Below are 20,878 nucleotides of genomic sequence, written 5' to 3' on the forward strand. Positions count from 1 at the left end.
AAAAGAATCACAAATGTTTCTTGAAAGAATTCAAGGTAAGATATATGAACCAATTCATCCATCATGTGAACCATTTTGATATTTCATGGTTCTAATAGACGCATCTAGCGGATGGTCTCATATTTGTATGTTATCAAGCCGTAATATGGCATTTGCAAAGTTTCTTGCACAAATTATTAAATTGAGAACACATTATTCTGATTACACCATTAAAAGGATGAGACTTGATAATGCTGGTGAGTTAACATCTCAAGCATTTAATGATCATTATATATCTACAGGGATTGTTGTTGAACATCCAGTTGCTCATGTGCATACACAAAATTGGTTTAGCTGAATCAATAGATAAACGCTTACAGCTAATAACTAGACAATTGATAATGAGTACAAATCTCTCAATATTTATATGTGGACATGTAAATTTACATGCTGCGACATTAATTCGCATTATACCATGTGGAAGTCGTAAATATTTTCACTTAATACTTGATTTTGGCCAAGAGCCAAATATTTTCTACCTTAAAACATTGGTTGTGCAGTGTATGTTCCAATTGTATCACCACAACACAATAAAATGGTTCTTCAAAGAAAGATAATAATATATTTTGGATATAAAACATCTTCAATCATAAGATATATTGAACCCATGATGGGTGATGTTTTTACAGCACGTTTTGCAGATTGTCATTTTAATAAAACATTGTTCCCTAGATTAGGGGGAGAAATAAAAATAAAAAATAAAATGATGCTTCATGATGTGAACATCAATTAAGGTATATTGAACTCGCACAAAAGAATGTGAAACGAAAGTTCAAAAATAATGCATATGCAAGAACTTGCAAATTAATTACTTTATGCATTTACAGATATAAAAAAGTGACTAAATCATATATACCAGCGATAAATGCTCCAGCTCGAACTGAAATTCCAAAAGCTGGCAATAATGTCACTGTTGAGTCTTTGCCACGCATCAAACGTGGAAGATCAATTGGTTCCGAAGATAAAAATCCTCGAAAAAGAAAATCAGCTGATAATGAGGTAAGAGAAAGTGTTCAAGAAGAACCACAAATCAATATTCCTTCTGCAGAGGATATTGATAAATGTAAATACTAAAATTGTGATAAATTATGCAATATTATGGAACCGAAATGAAACTAAAATCTCTATGAGATATTTTCATATAATGTTACAATGACATCATGAATAAAGATGATGATCTGGAACTAAAATCTGTCATTGAATATACAAAATGGACATGATTGAGCTCAATGGAAAGGAGCAATAAGAGCTGAATTAGAATCGCTCGATAATAGAAAAGTTTTCGGATCAATCGTTATCACTTTTAAAGATGTGAAACGTATGGGATACAAATGAATTTTTATCCGAAAAGAAATGTGCAAATGAAGTTACAAGGCAAAACTAGACTTGTAACTCAATATTTCCCACAAAGACCAGAAATGAATTAGGAGGAAAAATTATCCTCCTGTAATGGATACAATTACTTATTAGATACTTAATCAACCTGGTAGTTATTTAAATGCATCTCATGAATGTTGTTACTACTTATCTGTATGGATCACTTAATAGTGATATATATGAATATACCTAAAGGGTTAAGGTATCATAAGCATCTAATGTAAAACCCAAGGGAATATATTCCATTAAATCACAAAGATTTCTAAGTGGGTTTATACAAACGGGACGTATGTGGTATAACCGATTAAATGACTACTTGATAAAAAAAAAAGGGTATAAATATAAACTTATTTTGCACGTATGTTTTATAAAAACAATGTTCGGATATGAGATCGTAGTTGTTTATGTCAATGTTCTTAACATCATATGAACAAATAAAGAGATCTATGAAATCATTCAACTTCTAAAGAATTATTTTGAAATGAAAGATCTTGAAAAAACCAAGTATTACCTTGGATTGCAAATTGAGCATATGCCTAATGGTCTACTTGTACATCAAACAACTTATACTGAAAAGATTTTAAAACATTTTTTAAAGATAAAACCAATTGGTTGTTAGATCACTCAATATTGACACTGATCCATTTCATCCCCAAGAAGATCATGAAGATATTAACGGATCAGAAGTTCCATATATTAGTGCAATTGGGACTGTTATGTATCTTACAAATTGTACAAGACCTGACATTTCTTTTGCAGTTAATTTGTTGACAAGGTTCAACTCAGCCCTTACAAAAAGACATTGGAATGGGACAAACACATATTTTGATACCCTTGAGAAACTGCTGATTTAAAATTATTTTATTCTAACGTTTCAAAACAAGATTTGGTTGATTATGTATATGCAGGTCATTCATTAAATCCTCATAAAGATAAATCTCAAACTCAGTATGTATTCCTAAATGGAGGTACCACAAAATCATGGCGTTCTTAAAACAAACACTTGTTGCAACATCATCAAATCATGACGAAGTGATTGCATTATATGAAACTACTCGAAAATGTGTTTGGTTGAGATCAATGACACAAATCATTATTGATTATTGTGGACTAGAACGCTATAAAAGACTAACAATTATCTTCACCAACAACTATATATGAAGAAAATGCAGCTTGCATAATACAAATGAAAGAAGAGTATCAAAAGTGACTGAACAAAATATAAATACTGACGAGGCGCCAAAGCCATAGACGGTCTTAACGGTCATAAGTTTGATGGAAAAGAATGGTATGTTGGTAAGGCTCAGAAAAGACTACAAGGGAATAGGAATTGAAACAAGGGTTTGAGCAAACCATGAAGGAGACTGTAGACAAATCACAGGAGCTAAACTTGTACATAAAAGATTTAGATGATACAGTTTCAGATGAAAACCTCAGATTCTTCTCATATACTCAAGATCTCGTAAAAGACAACCAGATTAAAATGAGATACGTTCAATCAACAACTCTGCTGATCTTTATACCAAAGCACTGTCAATTGCTGTTTTCAAAACATACGTTCACAATATTGGCATGAGGCAAGTTCAAAAGATGTGTCGACTCAGCGTTGTCTACTTGAGGGGGAGTCAACTCTATGCTGCACTCTTTTTCCCTTAGCTAAATTTTTATCCCACTGGGTTTTCTTTAGCAAGGTTTTTAACGAGGCAGTACTAGTTATTCTCTAATAAAATTGTCATCCAAGGGGGAATGTTATAAAATATCTAGATTGTGTTATAAAATATCTAGATTGGATGTTAATTTTATTATTATTATATTTCTTGCATAGTAATATTTTATACTATAAATAGACATGTATGGTAACCATTTAAGGTGCACCATTTCTCTTGAAATATCAATATCAATATTTCTTCTCTCCTTCTTCTCTCCTTCTTCTCTCTTTTTCTCTCTTTGTTCTTATAACCATTAAAGGTAATTATAAGCCTACTGAATTATAACACAGATCATTTACATTTTTTTTTTTTTTTTTTTTTTAAGATTATATCCGACTGTTCTTGTTTTTAAAAAAATCATGTCAATATTCTTTTGTTTATTAAAAATTTACACCTGTCTTCTTGATTTAATTTGAAATTTTAAAGCTCTTTAATGAAAGATGTTTAATTTCCACCTTTAATTAATTATACGGACCAACGTTGTGCAGTACCAAATCAATCATGAGTGATCTCCAATAATACATAATAATTGATGTAATTAGCAAAAGAATAATTAACATAGCTTTAATCTTTTACAAATTTATAATTTTATGAGGTGGGGTGACGTTAGGACCATTTCTTTTTTGAAAAGCAAGTTTTATTAAACAACCACGAATAATACATAGTATGTTACAACTGGGTCCTCTCAGAAGAAACATGAGATAACCCCATACACGAATAAAAATATAGAGAACCCGAGGGAGATGCAAAGAACGCAACCCGAGAACTAAACTAGATCTAGATATACAAATGGACTAGATCCATACAAGCCAATCTACCTTCTTTCCTTTGATTCAATGCGATATCCATTCCAACGATTTAACTTGGATTTCGTGGAAGGTAACCGAAACACTCCAACATTTATTTTGAAAAACCTTCATGTTACGATTCTTCCATAGCATATATGCGCACACCCATTGAACGGCTTGCCACACTTTTAAACCAATCGATGATGAAGATACTTGATTTGTTTTACCTCGACATAACTCATTGAAACGAGGATTCGCCACATTATCTAACTTCCACCATTTGTAAATCCGAAACCAAACATCCGCGGCGTGTTTACATAGCATAAAAGAATGCTCCACTGTTTCAATATTATCATCACAAATGGGGCACCTTACGCTATGCAAATCAATACCACGTTTGTCAAGCTCAACTCGAACGGGAATTCTTTTTTTTTTTTAATTATCTCCACACAAATACCTCGATCTTTTTAGGAACCACATTATATCTTAAGGTTTCAATGGAAACGGCACCTGCGAGTTGCAACAATTTTTCATCGATGACTGTAGCAAGTTTCTTAACTGTGAATTGTCAATCATGGACATTTTATGCACTTTCTTAACCGTGAATTGTCAATCATGGACAGTTTATGCATTTTTTTTACCATAAAGTGCAATCTGTCTGTGACAAAGACGATGTCAGTTTCTCACATTTGTTAACTATCGTGTCAAATATTTGGTAAATGATGTGATAAAATCTGATTGAAAATTGAGTGGAAAAAATAAATTAATAATAAAAAATATATATTAATTAAATCTGAAAAATTCGTGGTTTGTTGGTGCATAAACTCACGGACAGAAAAAATTCATCACGTACATGACTGGCGGATGAAGCACTGTTTAAATGACGCCCCGTAAAAATTCGTTAGTTTTGCCATGTAGATTGACGAATGGATGGTTACGGACCGTTAAAAATGATCTAATAAAATCATTAATCATGAATTTAATATATTATAATTAAAATTAAAAGTATGATGTAGTTGACTTAAATACTCAACTTTGACTATTTTACTGAAAGTGTATTTGTAGCTATTATATGAATCCCAAAAGGTACATAAAACTATGATAAGAAATAAAGTATGATATAAGTCATAAAAAGAGTGCCGTAGAATGTCGACTAAATAATAATAACACACAAACTTTGACTATATTTTAATTTACGTATATAGTGTTCCTGATTTTTATTCTTTTTAAAGTGTCCATGTATTTGGAAAAAAGCAAAGGTCGTGGCACACACATATGGTGAAACATTGAAGAATCTGTAGTACATCAAATTTATTTGTTTTCGCAAACAAATGCTATTATGTAATTATGCTCGTTAATTTCAAAATAATTACCTAAATTTGAATTAGATTTAGTATAAGAAAAAAAAAAAAAAAAAAACAAAACACATGCATTCATACAACACCTAGCTAACTAGCTTTATCCATTCATCCTTAATTCTGCTTTATATTGAACATAACTAATCACAATTAATATTGTGCAAAATCTTTTGATAGTGTACTATTCACTAGATTAACCATGCAGGCTTGCCTGAGTGGTCACTGAGTTGTTCATTGAAGAACACCACTCGAGTTCAGTTCGTCTTAGGAAATAATCAAGTGAGCTAGTTTTCACATCACATCACGTTTGGACCCTCATCAGTAACTCTAACCGCCGTTAAAAAAGTATATATAAAAGCATATAACACCCAACACTTGTATCATATATCATCTAGGCATACAGCGAAAACTTTAATAAACTTTAATTATTTGTTAGTTGTACAATAATAATAGTAAAATTAATCAACCGTATTAGAGAAGGGAGGTGATCCTCACACACTATTTTTTAATTCATCTACACTTTTGTTTCATAAACTTATAATTATACATCTAGATTAATCAAATGAGTTGAACTTATATTATTATTATAAATATAATTAAGGATATAATAGATAATTAGATGTAAATAAATTAAAAAGTGATACGTAAGAAATGGCAAATACTGTAATTAACAAAAATGGAGGGTATTTAAATAACCAAAAGTTCTAGTTAGTTTGGTGCTATAAATATGTTATTACCACTTGCTTACCAGCATATATAGCCGCCTCCTCAACACCAACCCTTTCTCTCTATATTTCCATTTTCAGTTAATAATAATAATCATCATAAATCATAAATTAATTGCGATCGTTAATTGATTCCTCATTCATTCGATCTGCTAATTAATCACAGTTAATTACTTTCAATTCACTGAGATTAAAACTCGATTGAAAAACAGAGATGGCGCCTCAAAACGTTGGAATTCTTGCCTTGGAAATCTACTTCCCTCCTACTTGTATCCAACAGGTACATACGTATTCATACCTGTTCTTATTATTTATTACTAGTATTTCAATTTGATTTCAGTTTATTTATTACTTGAAAATGATTTATGCTTCAGTACACTTGTACGGCACACGTGTAAACATAGGCGGATCCAATGCATTAAGAGGGGGGAGCCGCTTTCGAAATTTTAGTGCAAATTTTTTCGATTTTTCGATTTTGCTCCCGGTGGAAAAAAATTTTGGCCCCAAATCCTTCATATTTTACCCCAAAACCTCCCTATTTTGCCTCAAAATCTTCGTATTTTGCCCAAAGACTTTTCAATTTTGCTAAAAAAAACTCTATATTTTGCCACAAAACCTCTAATATTTTGCAAAAAAAATTCCCTAAGTTTAAAAAAAAAATTCGCCCAGGTGAAAAATTTTCCTGGATCCGCCACTGCGTGTAAATGTTATAGCTGTTGTTAATCGTGTAGACATTGTTGTAGATGAATAATTGGCGTACGTGTATTTACGCCGTTATCATAACCCTAGTTTAAACGGCTTACGAGGTTAATGAGCCTAGGGTTTAAGCAGGTTAGTGGCTAAAACTGATGATCAAGTATAAATAAGATGTAGCCACACACTCTTAAAGTATTGGTAATAAGTTTAGATTAGTTGTTAGTAGATTCATGATGATTAAATATTGAATTAATCTTAGCTGTTGACTGTTGATTATTTGATTTGCAGGATACATTAGAGGATTTTGATGGAGTAAGTAAAGGAAAATATACAATTGGTCTAGGACAGGATTGCATGGCATTTTGTTCAGAGGTTGAAGATGTCATCTCTATGGGGTTCGTACTGCTTTCACTTTTATTCAAGATCTGTATGTTTTTGTGATGTCATCATAGTTTTAACTTATTTAAATTTAGATTGACAGCTGTCACATCACTACTTGAGAAGTATGAGATTGATCCAAAACAAATTGGTCGGTTAGAAGTTGGTAGTGAAACAGTGATAGACAAGAGCAAATCCATCAAGACTTTTCTCATGAAAATCTTTGAAGAATGTGGAAATACAGACATTGAAGGCGTCGATTCAACAAACGCTTGCTATGGTGGAACTGCAGCTTTATTCAATTGTGTAAATTGGGTAGAAAGTAGTTCATGGGATGGGCGATATGGGTTGGTTGTCTCCACTGACAGTGCGGTATGCTTGTTTCATATATATTCTAAAGACAGTTAAAATATGGTCAACTGTTGACTAGAAATTGTGTTGACCAGGTTTATGCTGAGGGACCCGCTCGCCCAACGGGAGGAGCAGGTGCGGTTGCTATGCTGATAGGCCCTGATGCTCCAATTGCATTTGAAGGCAAGTTAAGAGCAAGTCATATGTCTCATGTTTATGACTTCTACAAGCCTGACCTTGCAAGTGAATATCCGGTATTACTCAATTCCTCTTCTTAAGTTTCATATATTTTGGTGCAGGCTCTAGTTTTAAATGTTTAGGTCTAATAAATGTGGCAAAATGGGCGGGTTGACCCAATACACTTTTTGCCCAAAATGCTCTTTTGTTTAAATGATTAGTGTAACTCAATCCCTCTTCTGAAGTTTCATATATTTAGGTTCAGGCTCTAGTTTTAAATGGTTGGGTCTAACGAAAGGTGGCAAAATGGGCGGATTGACCAAATACACTTTTTTTTGTCCAAAATACTCTTGTGTATAAATGATTAGTCTGTCGATGTTAATATTATAACTATATATAATAATAATTATGATTCTTTAAGTTTAGCATTGAAAAATACGTTTTGGGTTACTTTTGACCCGTTTGACCTGCTAAAAGATTACCACTGAACATTGTTTGTTGTAGGTTGTCGATGGAAAGTTGTCTCAAACTTGTTATCTTATGGCGCTCGACTCTTGCTACAAGGGATACTGTCAAAAGTAAGTCTGTTTTCGACATACCACCTACTCTATTTATATATTTACTAGTTTTCTTACCATAATTTTTGTTAATTGAAGGTATGAGAAATTACAAGGCAAGCAATTTTCAATGGCAGATGTTGACTTTTTTGTATTTCACAGTCCTTATAACAAGGTAAACTAAAATCAATCAACTGACATTTCAAGTCTTTTGTTTAAATTTATGCAAATTTTTTTCGAGCTTCAACTTTTGTTTAAATTTATGCAGCTTGTACAGAAGAGCTTTGCTCGATTGGTGTTCGCCGATGTTGCTAGAAATGCCAGGTGATTATCGGAATATTAATATTTTCAACACTATTTACATTCTCACTCATTTGTTAAACTAATAAACAAACAAAATCTTTCTTATTTTAGCTCTCTTGATGAATCTGCCAAAGAGAAGCTAGTTCAGTTTACGTCTCTAGAAGGTGACGAAAGTTACCAAAGCCGTGATCTTGAAAAGGTGCTTTTATCTATTATAACCGTTTCGATTTAAACTTGATTTATACCTTTTACGAACTAATAATCAAAACGATTTTATGCTTGCAGGCATCTCAGCAAGTTGCAAAACCAGATTATGATAAGAAGGTTCAACCAGGAACTTTGATCCCTAAGCAACTGGGAAACATGTACACTGCATCTATATATGCTGCATTTGCTTCACTTATTCATAACAAAAATAGCTCTCTGGTACGTGTAACACCCTGTTTATTTTAAGAATTTAGATGTATAGATTCTTACGTTGTATTTATTATTATTTTTTTTTCTATTGTTAGGATGGAAACCGTGTAATGATGTTTTCATACGGGAGTGGATTATCCGCCACCATGTTTTCACTACATCTTACTGAGGGAAAAGGGCCTTTTAGTCTTTCAAACATTGCAAAGGTCATGAATATTGAACACAAGTTGAAGACAAGGACAGAGGTATGATATTTTAATCCTTAGTAACAACCAAAAGTATACTTACATTGTTGACTAGTACATGTCAAAATTGGTTGGGTTGACCGGTGAAAAAGTTTCTTTGAATTATACTAATGATTTAAGCCTTCATGATTACAAAAAGATTTTTTCATTCATTCAACACTAAATTTTTTATTCTGAAATTTGATCTTTTTATGTTTGGTTTGATCTTTTTGATTTAAAATCACAAATAAATTACTACAAATCACAAGTAAATGGGTCGAAATTGACACTTCTACTTTTGTGTGTGATTATCGATGGTTTGTTAGCCCAAAAGTAAATAACTGTATATGTCCAGCTTGCCCCGGAAAAGTTTTTGACTTATTTGTTTCGTTTGACCTTTTTGGAGATAAAATTACAGCACATATAACTCCAATTCAACTAAATGGGTCGAAATCACCCCTTCTACTTTTGTGTGTGCAGCTTGCCCCGGAAAAGTTTGTAGAACTGATGCACGTGATGGAGCATAGATACGGTGGCAAGGACTATGTGACAAGCAAGGATACAACTCATTTAGCTCAAGGTACTTATTATCTCACTGAAGTTGACTCGAAGTACAGAAGATTTTATGCAAAGAAGACGACTGAGGTGGCCAACGGCCATTGATGATCGAAACCAATTAGTCGACTTAGAGTCATCAAGTTAAGCTCTACAAGTATTTGGTTAGGAGTGATTGTTGTATGAACACATCATAATTTGCTTCCATTTGAGTTTATTATTATTTGTAAGCTGTCAATTGAAGAAATGGATTTTTTAACTTATTTTATTAATAAAATTTTATTATGATTAGAAATACTCTTATTTTGATTGATATTTTAAAATGTTTATCTAAATTTTAACGTATGAATTTCCCTTATCACAATGTATGAACTTCGAATATACTTTTGGTTGGGTAAGGTTGTAAATAAGCCAACTTAAACCAATACATCATCTGAATATGTTTGATATAAAATTTGTTAGTGACCACTCACGAGTCACGACACCCATAATTGAATTTCTGAAATTTTACATTAACATCACATTAATTAGACAAAATCGCTGAAATGGTCCCTGTGGTTTGTACTAAAATGCTGATTTAGTCCCCATGCTTTTTTTTGACTGAGTTCATCCTCGTGGTTTGCAAATGTTGCTAATTTCGTCCCTCCAGCTAACGGCCGTGAAAATACTCCGTTAACTCATGTCACATGCTACGCACATGAGGGTAAATTCGTCTTTTAAATTTTCTCCCTTTTTTTCTCTTCTTTATTATCTTTTACTAGTTTATAACCCGCGATTTCGCGGGTTTTTGAAATAAAAACTTATGAAACCTATTTTGAGAGATATCAGAATATATTGGAATGAAAAATTATTGGCATACTTGAAAAAAGTTTAATATGATGGAATATAATTCACAATGTTATTAAAGCACTTGTACAGGAAATTTAACAATTAAGTAACACGTCGTACAACACAATGGTTTAATGAATTCGTAGCAAGTATGGAAAAAATGAATAGTAAATAAACAAAAACTGACATTTTATGTTTGTGAACGCAATTTCCCGTGTCTATTGAACGTCTGATGTTGACCTGCAAACATTTTGAGAAACTTAGAGCTTATCATGGATAGCTACTAACGTGTGTGTGTGTGTATATATATATATATATATATATTACGATGTTAATTATGAACAATATCTCTTATCAGAGTCAGCTTCAGACAACATATTTGTTGTAAATTTTGAAATAATATAAAACCATTCAATTGCAGCAATCTTAAAAAATACTATATGAAGTCTGTAACAATAGATTCTGAATAAGGGTGCAAAAATTTACAAATAAGCTAACCTGAGTATTTGTCTTGTTGTTACCATTTTATGAGGTCGTGATCAAAGAACAATATAGACCAACCCTTGTCAGTTGTCATAACAACCAACTCCTATTTTTGTACTTGAACATTTTTATAGTTTGCTTACCATACATATTTCCATGGGCCACTACCCCAATACGTATCTTACCCAGTAATAGAGTCACCTCTGCAAGAAAAAAAAAATACACATGATGATTTACCATACTATAGATTCATAACCCAAAATAATTTCACACATCCTATAAGTTGCTTGTTTACATAATTGTTTTACCCACCCAATATGCAACATATAAAATTGCACAGGGCTTTGACTTTGACTATGCAGATTGACAATTTTCATTTGTGGGAGCATAAGATGGATGTAAGTAATTCACAAGATCTATCAATGATCTTATGTTGTTTATATATATTCCATAATTAAGTTATTCAATTGAGCCCAAATACATAATTGCAATAGTTCAACAACATAAATTGGAAAATTTTGATTTGAAGAAATAAAGCCATACCTAGTCATCAATAACAAGGCCCTTCTCGATGAAGGATTCATCAGCCTCTTCCAAATTATAACTTCAAGTGCAAGTACTCCAAAATTACGTACACAAATACATACGAAAGTCCAATATCTTTTGTCCAAATGCTTCAATCATTGTTTCATAAATCAAATGTCAAACACTGCACAACAATTATACTACTACAATATTATATATTCCCCACTAAAAATGATTTAGGATGTATTATACATAAAAAGACAGTTTACACAAATTATGACCAAATTGACCTCTTTCTTTTTAAGTGATTCATGTATCAAGTTTAGCCATTTGAGTGTTTGAACGTTACATGTGGTCGTAACACTTGACACATACTTGATCTACTGATAAGTAAATGGGTCAACATGGCAACATTCATCTATCACCCAAGTCACTTGACAACAAAAACATGTACCATACAAGAAAAAAAAATAAAGTTTATGATCGTACCTGGAACCGGATATCCAAACGTCCAAGCAACAATGGTTGTGTTATGAGATTTCTCGCCCTGTAATAATTTGGAAAGTCGAAAATCAGAACCCGTTATTTAGTTCGAATTAACGAACATCAGAATGGTTATTCTGACTACATGAAATTACAAACAAAAAGAGATACCAATCGAGGCAAGCATATCAGAATAGTTCTTCACTTTCCCAAAATGAGCTACGATTTTTAACGCACTTACTTTGTTCTACACTTTTACAATATAAGATTGAAGTTTCGAAGTTGTATCTACCTCAACAACAAAGTTAGGTTAATCCAAACTTTTTGTTTCAGCATATTATAAATTGAAGATAACATGAAAGATTGAATACAAACACTATACATCACAATAAATCTAAAGCTCAACATGTTATTTCTGTTTGGCTATTTTTTTAAGTAAAAAAATGTTGCTTCTAAAGGAGCCTTTCTATCTCTGAATATTGTAAAACAATCTGCACACCAAACAAATATAAAATATCACTATCATGTCACAATTTTGACAATACCAGTATAGTAAACTCATAGCTATAGTAAACTCATAGCTGGCTCCAACAAAAACAGTACCAATAAGTTATTTAAAATTAGTACGTAATAGATTTCGGACTCTTGTGCATGATTAGACAACAAAAGATCAGTTTTAGTTGGACTATAAACATGGAGACTATTCATATCAATGTATAATGACTAATAAATGCATAAAAATAATGACTTCAAACTGCAACTAAATCTAAATTTATGTTTTTCAGGCTAAACATTTGTACACAGAACTAACATCATGTGGAGCTAAACCTTTAAGCCTAATTATATCTAAAAGTTACTGTATCAAAGATAATGTATTTTATAACCTTAAGGTTTTCAAACCTTAATCTCTTCTTCATTATCTTTACTAATCATTTTTTGAATCAAGAATACATCCAAAGTATTGTTTCGTGTAAATCAAAATGTATTGTCCTGTTTAAATCATCATACTGAATATAACAAACATCAATCAAATGTATTGTTCTGTTTAAAACATTAAATCATTATACCAAACATAATAAATCTATCAATAACTACGTTGGTTTGAATCAATCGCTAACTACAACGGTATTCACATAAAGAATACCTGACAGACACAACAAAATCAGCAATCGCCATGGCAACATCTTCAATTGATTTGTCTTTGTTTATGAAATGGATCTGCTTTTAATCCTAATTTCATACAAGTCTTTTGCCCATTTCAAGAACAAAATCACAATATCAAACCCTATATCACCGAAAACAAAAAATCCTAATGCTTAACCAATGGACTGTGAGAATGTCAACAAAATCCAAATAATACTCAAGAACCCTACTTTCTTGAAAGTACACCTGCAATAGAATTTCGGACAATAAACATATGTATGGATAGGTAACAATTATAATTGATTGAGTTTGATTACACACCTGCAATGAAAACCTAACAATTTTGAATGATCTGATGAAGACCGAACGATTTTGATTTCATCTGATGCATGTTTAGAGCCGAATTTGATTTATGCAGCGTTAAAAATTCTATCGACTTTGATATTTGACAAAAAAGGTTCAGAAAACAAAGGATTATTTGAACCCTAATTGCATCCGCATGAATTGTTTCGATCCATAATAATTTTTGAGAACCCTATTTGCTTGAATGCTTTGTTTCGTAATAATTTTTGGGAGCATCAGTTACCCAGTATTTTCTTCTAGGAGCATGTTAAGGGTAGTTTTGACAATAAACAATTGAAATGGATTAGAGAGACAAATGTTGAGTGATCAAGTGAATCAATGGTTGTTATTGCAAGATGAGAGTTAATCCAATGGTCCATTTATTCCCATTTCAACTTTTTGAATGTTGATTAGCTAAATTTGACTTTATTATTATATAGAATATAGATATAGATATAGATATAGATAGATATCATATCATCTTCATATTTATCCCTAAAAAAGGAAGAACAAACCCTAATTTTTTTTTTTTATATTTTTCTCTATTTCATATCTGTTATCTGTTATCCATATCATTTCACCTTCACCTTCATCTTCATCTTCATCTTCATCATCATCTTCATCATCATCTCAAAAATATAAACCCTATTTCTAATCATCTCACCTAAATATAGATCTAAAATTATAAATTTTGACAATAAATCAAAATTGACAAGGCTTGTGCGTTCATTTATATCTCAGGAGCACCATCAATCGGATATGAAGGGTGTGTTTGTTTATATGTCAGCAGCAACAATCAATTAACCTTCTTTATCATTCGCTCAAAAATTAAGAGTAATTAACCACTTGTTCTCGATCGACGATTGTTCAAACACTAAACAATGGTAGCTTCATGGCTTCTTTACACCTTCAAAATCAGAAGATGAAGCCTCGTTGGAATGGGCGGTGGTTTGCCATGGGTCTCAGCCACCGTCGTCGCCACCCAATTGAACAACAGTAGATCTGATTATTTGAACGATTTTGTGAGTATAATCGAAATCAAAAACCTGTAAATCTGAACGATTTTCAGCTCGTGAGTTGCAAAGTAAGGTCCACAAAACTAAGGATTTATGTACAGCAAAGATTAGAGATATGGAAATACACTTACAATTAGTGAAAATGTAATGTGTTTTTTTTTTTTTTTTACTTTTTTTTGTAATTCATAAACATATATATATTAGTGTGTGTAAAAATTTGTAGAAACTTTGTTAGTAGTAAACTTTAACAAAGGAAAATGTTTTGATTTTGTAAGTAAATGGTTTGATTTTGAGATTGGGCATATGAGGTATTTTGATTGAAGTGATAGACTAGTACGTAGTAATTTTAATTTGTTTTTAGTTTTTAGAGTAAATGGTGATGATTTGGGGAAGATGAAGATAGATGATAATTTTCTTAATAAAAAAGACAAATCATAGGGATCATATCAGCAATTTTGTCTAAAGAAAAAGACATAAGGACATTTTTACCCTCATGTGCGTGGCATGTGATTGGAGTTAACAGAATTTTTTAGCGTCCGTCAGAAATAGGGACTAAATCAGCAACATTGACATACCACGAGGACGAAATACATCAAAAAAAAATTATAGGGACTAAATCAGCATTTTGGTACAAACCACAGGGACCATTTCAGCAATGTTGTCCCTTAATTAAAACTACTAAAACTGCAACATCGTCTATTATAACAAGAAGACTACGAATATTGTACACAAATTGTTATAATCATCACCTTCTTGTAAAAGAAGATTTGACTAATACGATTAGGTAGTTATACGGTCTTGAAATAACAAAGAAGCTATAAGGAACCCATAGGGAGTGTTAAGATGATGAAGAGATACAACTTTAAAAGGTAAATTAACTACTTTAAAAGATAAGTAGTTTATGTGACAATTTAACTCGTTTTATTTTAATATTAAATAAGTTTTTTTTTTTTTTTTTTTTAGAAAAGCAAGCAATTATATTAAAAACAACGAAAACAAAGAGTATAGATCTCCGATAGAGTATTGGAGATAGTTACAAACTAGGACATGAAAACATCAAATAATTACATATAGACTCGAAAACCGCCTATTATCTAGGACCCGAAAGGAACAGACTCATCAGCTCGAAAGATAAGAGGAGGGACAAGATAACCATGTGAGCCAATCAAGTTTCTTGCCCTTCGATCTTGTAGAAATCCACTCGAACGACCTTATTTGTATTTCATTGAAAGTCACCGGATCTTGTAGAAATCCACTCGAACGACCTTTTAAGTTTTTTTTAATGATTAAAACTTATTGGTTAGATTTTAAATTAAAAGAAAATACTAAGAGCGGTCCCAACGGTGACTCCTACACCTCCGCCCACCCCGCCGCCCAGCAAGAAGCCGATGGCACCATCCCGCCCAGCCCCTCGCCCAGCCTTCCGCCTCTCTCTTCGTTCATTCTGAGCATATTTGTGGACGGAAATTGGTGTATTTTGGCCATTTAATAAAAAAAAATTAAAATATTGACTCACTGCTATTTCTAGATGTAAATGGAGGTTGAAGTTGAAGATGGGGATATTTTTTTACTCCATATTTTTTTTAATGGTGAGTCCAAAAAGTTTGTGGGTTACATTGATTTAAGTATATTTTTTTAATATTTTATTTTATCTTTTAAATAAATATTTAATCAAATTAATTATTAAGCTTTAAATTTGATGTAATTTAATAATTAATAATTACTTAATAATTAAAACTATATTTATAATATCAGTAATAAATAATAATAAAAGTATTTTCAATTTAGTTACAATAATTAATAATAATAAATTATATATGTTTAATTTTAATTATTTAATTGTTTAGAACAAATAAAAAGTAATTAAAAATATGAAAAAAATGTGTAACTGTTGGGAGTATTTAGTCCTGAAAAGGAAGTGCTGATGTGGCGCTGATGTGGCGTCTAGTCCTGGAGGACTAAGACGAAACCATTGGGAGCTCTCCAAGAGTATATAATTTTTATGAACAAAGTAATAGAATACTCCGTAATAATTAGAGAGGTACCAATGGTTTCGTCTTAGTCCTCCAGGACTAGACGCCACATCAGCGCCACATCAACATTTCTTACTCAGGACTAAACCAATGACTAAACACTCCCAACAGTTACACATTTCTTCCATACTCTTTAATTACTTTTTTTTTCTAAACAATTAAATAATTTAAATTAAACATAAAAGGCATTAATATAACACTAAAATTTCATTAAAAAAAAAAAAAAAAAAAAACGTTACAATAATTTAAATAAAATGTGACATACATAAAAATAAAATACTACAAATAAACTACTCGTCGTCGTCGTCCGGACGTACCAATTCCTTAGCATATTTTTTCTTAAGTCTCGCTCGATAATTCATCATCATTTCATATTCGCCGGGAGGCAAGTCTCGTGATACCGGTTTGGAAAGAAGCTTCAAACTTTTCAACATTGTTCTCGTCTCGCTTTCTTCACAAAGCTTTTCCATGGTTTTAGTCGCCGCTAGTTGAGAAGCTTCGGTGGATTGAGCTATCTTTATCCGAACTTCGTCGGATGACATACGACTCGCGGCATCGGATGAGTACGAATCCCTTTGACTTTTAGCTCGACTTGGAGGATGTCGGATCGGGTCATGATCTTTAAATAAATTTTCAAATTGGGATGGGTCGGGGTTCGTGCTAATTTTCGGGTTCAAACTAGCCTCAGTTGGAATTGGTAATTCATCGGCTTGTTTTCTTTTGTTGGTACCCGATATATGTGACGATCGCTCCAAATCTATATGGACGAACACGTCATTAATCGATTTCATTGCGAGGTATTTGACCTCTATATGATACGTTTTGTAAATATTGCATTCTTTTGAAAAGGCACACCATAAATGAATATTTAAATCAAAGGTTTTCGACATCTGATGATTTCTACATATAGACAATCACCGTAATATAATAGTTTACAATAGTACTTCTGTTGACAATGCAGTCAAAATAAGATACATGGTGATGATTTGGTGAATGCAACGTTTCCTTGAAAAATATGCCATGTAAGACTCCATGCACATAGCTTATCTAACATATAAGCAAACAGCAGAAGACTTCTAGGGAACCTGAGAATAAACATGCTAACAAGTGTCAACACAAAGGTTGGTGAGTTCATAGTTTTAATGTTTTGCATAATCTGTACATAAAGGTGGATCACAAGATTTCAGTTGTTTCATCCAGAAACGTTTATCAAAATATTCTACAAGATTGAGCACCCTGGTAACTAAACTTTAACGTTATAATAAGTACCCATGTTTTAACATACATGCAACCAACATGTACAATACACGCAATCCAACGTGTACTAAACTCAAATAGCATACGTCTATTTTATAGTTCAGACTAGGGTTTCTATACCTGGAACAGACGGGGATGTCAAGCCCTATGGATCCATATACAACTACTCGCGCCCACCAGTTCTTATAACCGGCAGTTACTAGTTACCAAAGCTAAGGGATTTTCGGTTCAAACTCAGTGTAGAATTTAGTATGTAATTGTATCCATTGCGTTTAAAATAAAGTGCATGTATTCTCAGCCCAAAAATATAGATTGCAAAAGCAATTAAAAAGGGAGCAAATGAAACTCACCTTAGCAGCACATAAAGTTGTTCACCGAAATGTGACCGAAACTTGGAATACCCAAATAACAGTAGATCTCAACCTAGAGAAAATATGTTGGTCAATAAATGTTTAACAAGCTAGGTCTGATCATAGTGTATCACAATCCTAATGCTCGAGATCGACATACAAAAGTTATCCAAAGTCGTTTCAAAAGGGTCAATTTTGACAATAGTTCAACAAAACGAGACGTACCTTATATAAGGATTCATTTACTCGGTTGGTAATATTCAAAAATCCAATTTATCAATCTTACAAACAAGTTGTTTAAATATTAATTGCAGATTCAAAAGCAATTTCAATTAACGTCAATCATAATTCAGTTGACGATATATTTTGATTCGTTCATCGAAATTACGCGATTTCTAAATGAAAAGTTATTGATTTTTCGCCAGCTTTCCAAAAACATGCATATCATATACCTTTTATCAGTAATATATGTATTTAATTCGTGATTCATCATAAACTGAGCAGCACATAAAGTTGTTCACCGAAATGTGACCGAAACTTGGAATACCCAAATAACAGTAGATCTCAACCTAGAGAACATATGTTGGTCAATAAATGTTTAACAAGCTAGGTCTGGTCATAGTGTATCACAATCCTAATGCTCGAGATCGACATACAAAAGTTATCCAAAGTCGTTTCAAAAGGGTCAATTTTGACAATAGTTCAACAAAACGAGACGTACCTTATATAAGGATTCATTTACTCGGTTGGTAATATTCAAAAATCCAATTTATCAATCTTACAAACAAGTTGTTTAAATATTAATTGCAGATTCAAAAGCAATTTCAATTAACGTCAATCATAATTCAGTTGACCATATCTTTTGATTCGTTCATCGAAATTACGCGATTTCTAAATGAAAAGTTATTGATTTTTCGCCAGCTTTCCAAAAACATACATATCATATACCTTTTATCAGTAATATATGTATTTAATTCATGATTCATCATAAAATGTTTAACGACGAAATTTAGCATACAAGCATGCATAAATATATATACTCGAGCACTAGACATGGATACACAAATAATATATAAAAGATAAGATATGAATGCTCACGTATCAATATTGTGATTTAATATTGCAGGAAAGTACGTAGACGCAACAGAGATGATAAACACTAGGTTTGCCTTTTAAACAGTACCCATGAATATTACCCATAACCTCCATAGCTATAACCCATGGTTTCCTTAGCTCTATCCCGCTTGAAAACCCATTTTGAAATCATTTGGACATCACTCCGTCGTAATATTTTATGTATATTATTATTTTTGTATCGTAAAAATAATAATACTAATACTATTAATAATAAGATTAATAATAATATTAATCTTAATAATAATAATAATATAATAATAATAATAATAAAATAAATAATAAATATATATAGAGAGAAATCGGGATAGATGGATGAATAAAATGGATCAAAAACAGAAAACGAGTTCAATTTATACACCTTAGCTGGACCCGACATCCATGCGATCGCATGTTTTCGAAGGCCACTGGCCATGCGATCGCATGGCCCCTTATTCCAGCTCACATTCGTTTGTTGTTTTGCTTGTCGACATATTATTATAATATATATAATATATTTAATTTATATAATTAATTATATATTATATTAAATTCACGTGCATAGTTGACTTGTAATTTTCATTTCGATGACTCGTACGTTGTCACTCGACTTATGTCCCGATTCCGGTTTCTCGAATGCATTTTCTTACGCTTAGAAAACTAGCACTTTTCGTTACGCGACGTGTACCTTTATCAAAAATTAAACTTAATCATTGATAAACTATGTCACTCGAAGTGTAGCTTTAATCAATTAAGTGTTTTGGTTATTTGCTTCTATAAATCATCGTCTCGTAGTATATACATATACATATATACATTTTTATTTTGAAATAGTGTTTTACTGTAGCAAAGTTACTGCAATCAAGTTTTTTTTACTGTAGTAAATAGTGATTTTCGAAAACACTGTAGCATTTTGGGTACTGTAGCAATTCGAAAATACTGTAGCAAATTAGTGTTTTACTTGTTCATCTTAAACGTTTTAGTTAAGTTATCTAAATATCAATCGAATCAATAATCGAATGTTACTATCATTTACTAAATAACTTGAAATCATATATATATATATATATATATATATATATATATATATATATATATATATATGTACATTAAGTTATATATATATATTGTTCATGAATCTTCGAGAACAGTCAAAGAATAATTGATTACATGAAAATAGTTTCAAAACTTTCGTGACTCAACATTACAGACTTTGCTTATTGTGTCGAAAACATTAAATCATTTAAAGATAAAGTTTAAATTTGGTCAGAAATTTCCGGGTTGTCACAGTACCTACCCGTTAAAGAAATTTCGTCCCGAAATTTGGTTGGGGTGGTCATGGATGACAATAAGTATGTTTTCATGACGCATACGAGCTGAAAATTAGAGTTTTATCATCATTTAGCAATGTAGATAAAACAATTCAATTTTGTGAAGAGTACGAGTGAAGTTATCACCAAAAGAGTGAAATGAATAAATGTAGATTCGTCATATCTTTTGACGTAGTCACGATTGATTTTCAGAATTTAAGGAATAGAAAATTTTCATAATCTGAATAAGATTTGATTCTTCGGTAATTGCAAAAATTAGGATTTTCTTTGATTAAATGCGTAATCTGCCTTGATTGCTATGTCTGATATTTTGCTATAAA

The 20,878-nt window shown here is 31.8% G+C and overlaps 1 protein-coding gene across 1 annotated transcript; it reads left to right on the top strand.

Moving 5' to 3' along the window:
- The first annotated feature begins 6,049 nt into the window (after nt 1-6,049).
- LOC139857422 (hydroxymethylglutaryl-CoA synthase-like) lies at nt 6,050-9,942 on the top strand. Its single transcript, XM_071846173.1, has 11 exons — nt 6,050-6,276; nt 6,981-7,087; nt 7,166-7,442; nt 7,517-7,675; nt 8,103-8,176; nt 8,255-8,330; nt 8,424-8,479; nt 8,570-8,657; nt 8,744-8,884; nt 8,971-9,120; nt 9,580-9,942. The coding sequence occupies exons 1-11, from the start codon at nt 6,211-6,213 to the stop codon at nt 9,760-9,762; spliced, it is 1,377 nt and encodes a 458-aa protein (XP_071702274.1). The 5' UTR covers nt 6,050-6,210; the 3' UTR covers nt 9,763-9,942.
- Nucleotides 9,943-20,878: the final 10,936 nt, after the last annotated feature.

Source organism: Rutidosis leptorrhynchoides, chromosome 7 (genome assembly GCF_046630445.1).
Source record: "Rutidosis leptorrhynchoides isolate AG116_Rl617_1_P2 chromosome 7, CSIRO_AGI_Rlap_v1, whole genome shotgun sequence".
Lineage (NCBI taxonomy): Eukaryota > Viridiplantae > Streptophyta > Magnoliopsida > Asterales > Asteraceae > Rutidosis > Rutidosis leptorrhynchoides.

Excerpts from the sequence above, each read along its gene's own strand:
- LOC139857422 (XM_071846173.1), top strand. The coding sequence starts at position 6,211 with ATGGCGCCTCAAAACGTTGGAATTCTTGCCTTGGAAATCTACTTCCCT. Across the intron at positions 8,177-8,254 it reads TACAAGGGATACTGTCAAAA|GTATGAGAAATTACAAGGCA; the intron begins GTAAGTCTGTTT and ends TGTTAATTGAAG. Across the intron at positions 8,480-8,569 it reads GATGTTGCTAGAAATGCCAG|CTCTCTTGATGAATCTGCCA; the intron begins GTGATTATCGGA and ends TTCTTATTTTAG.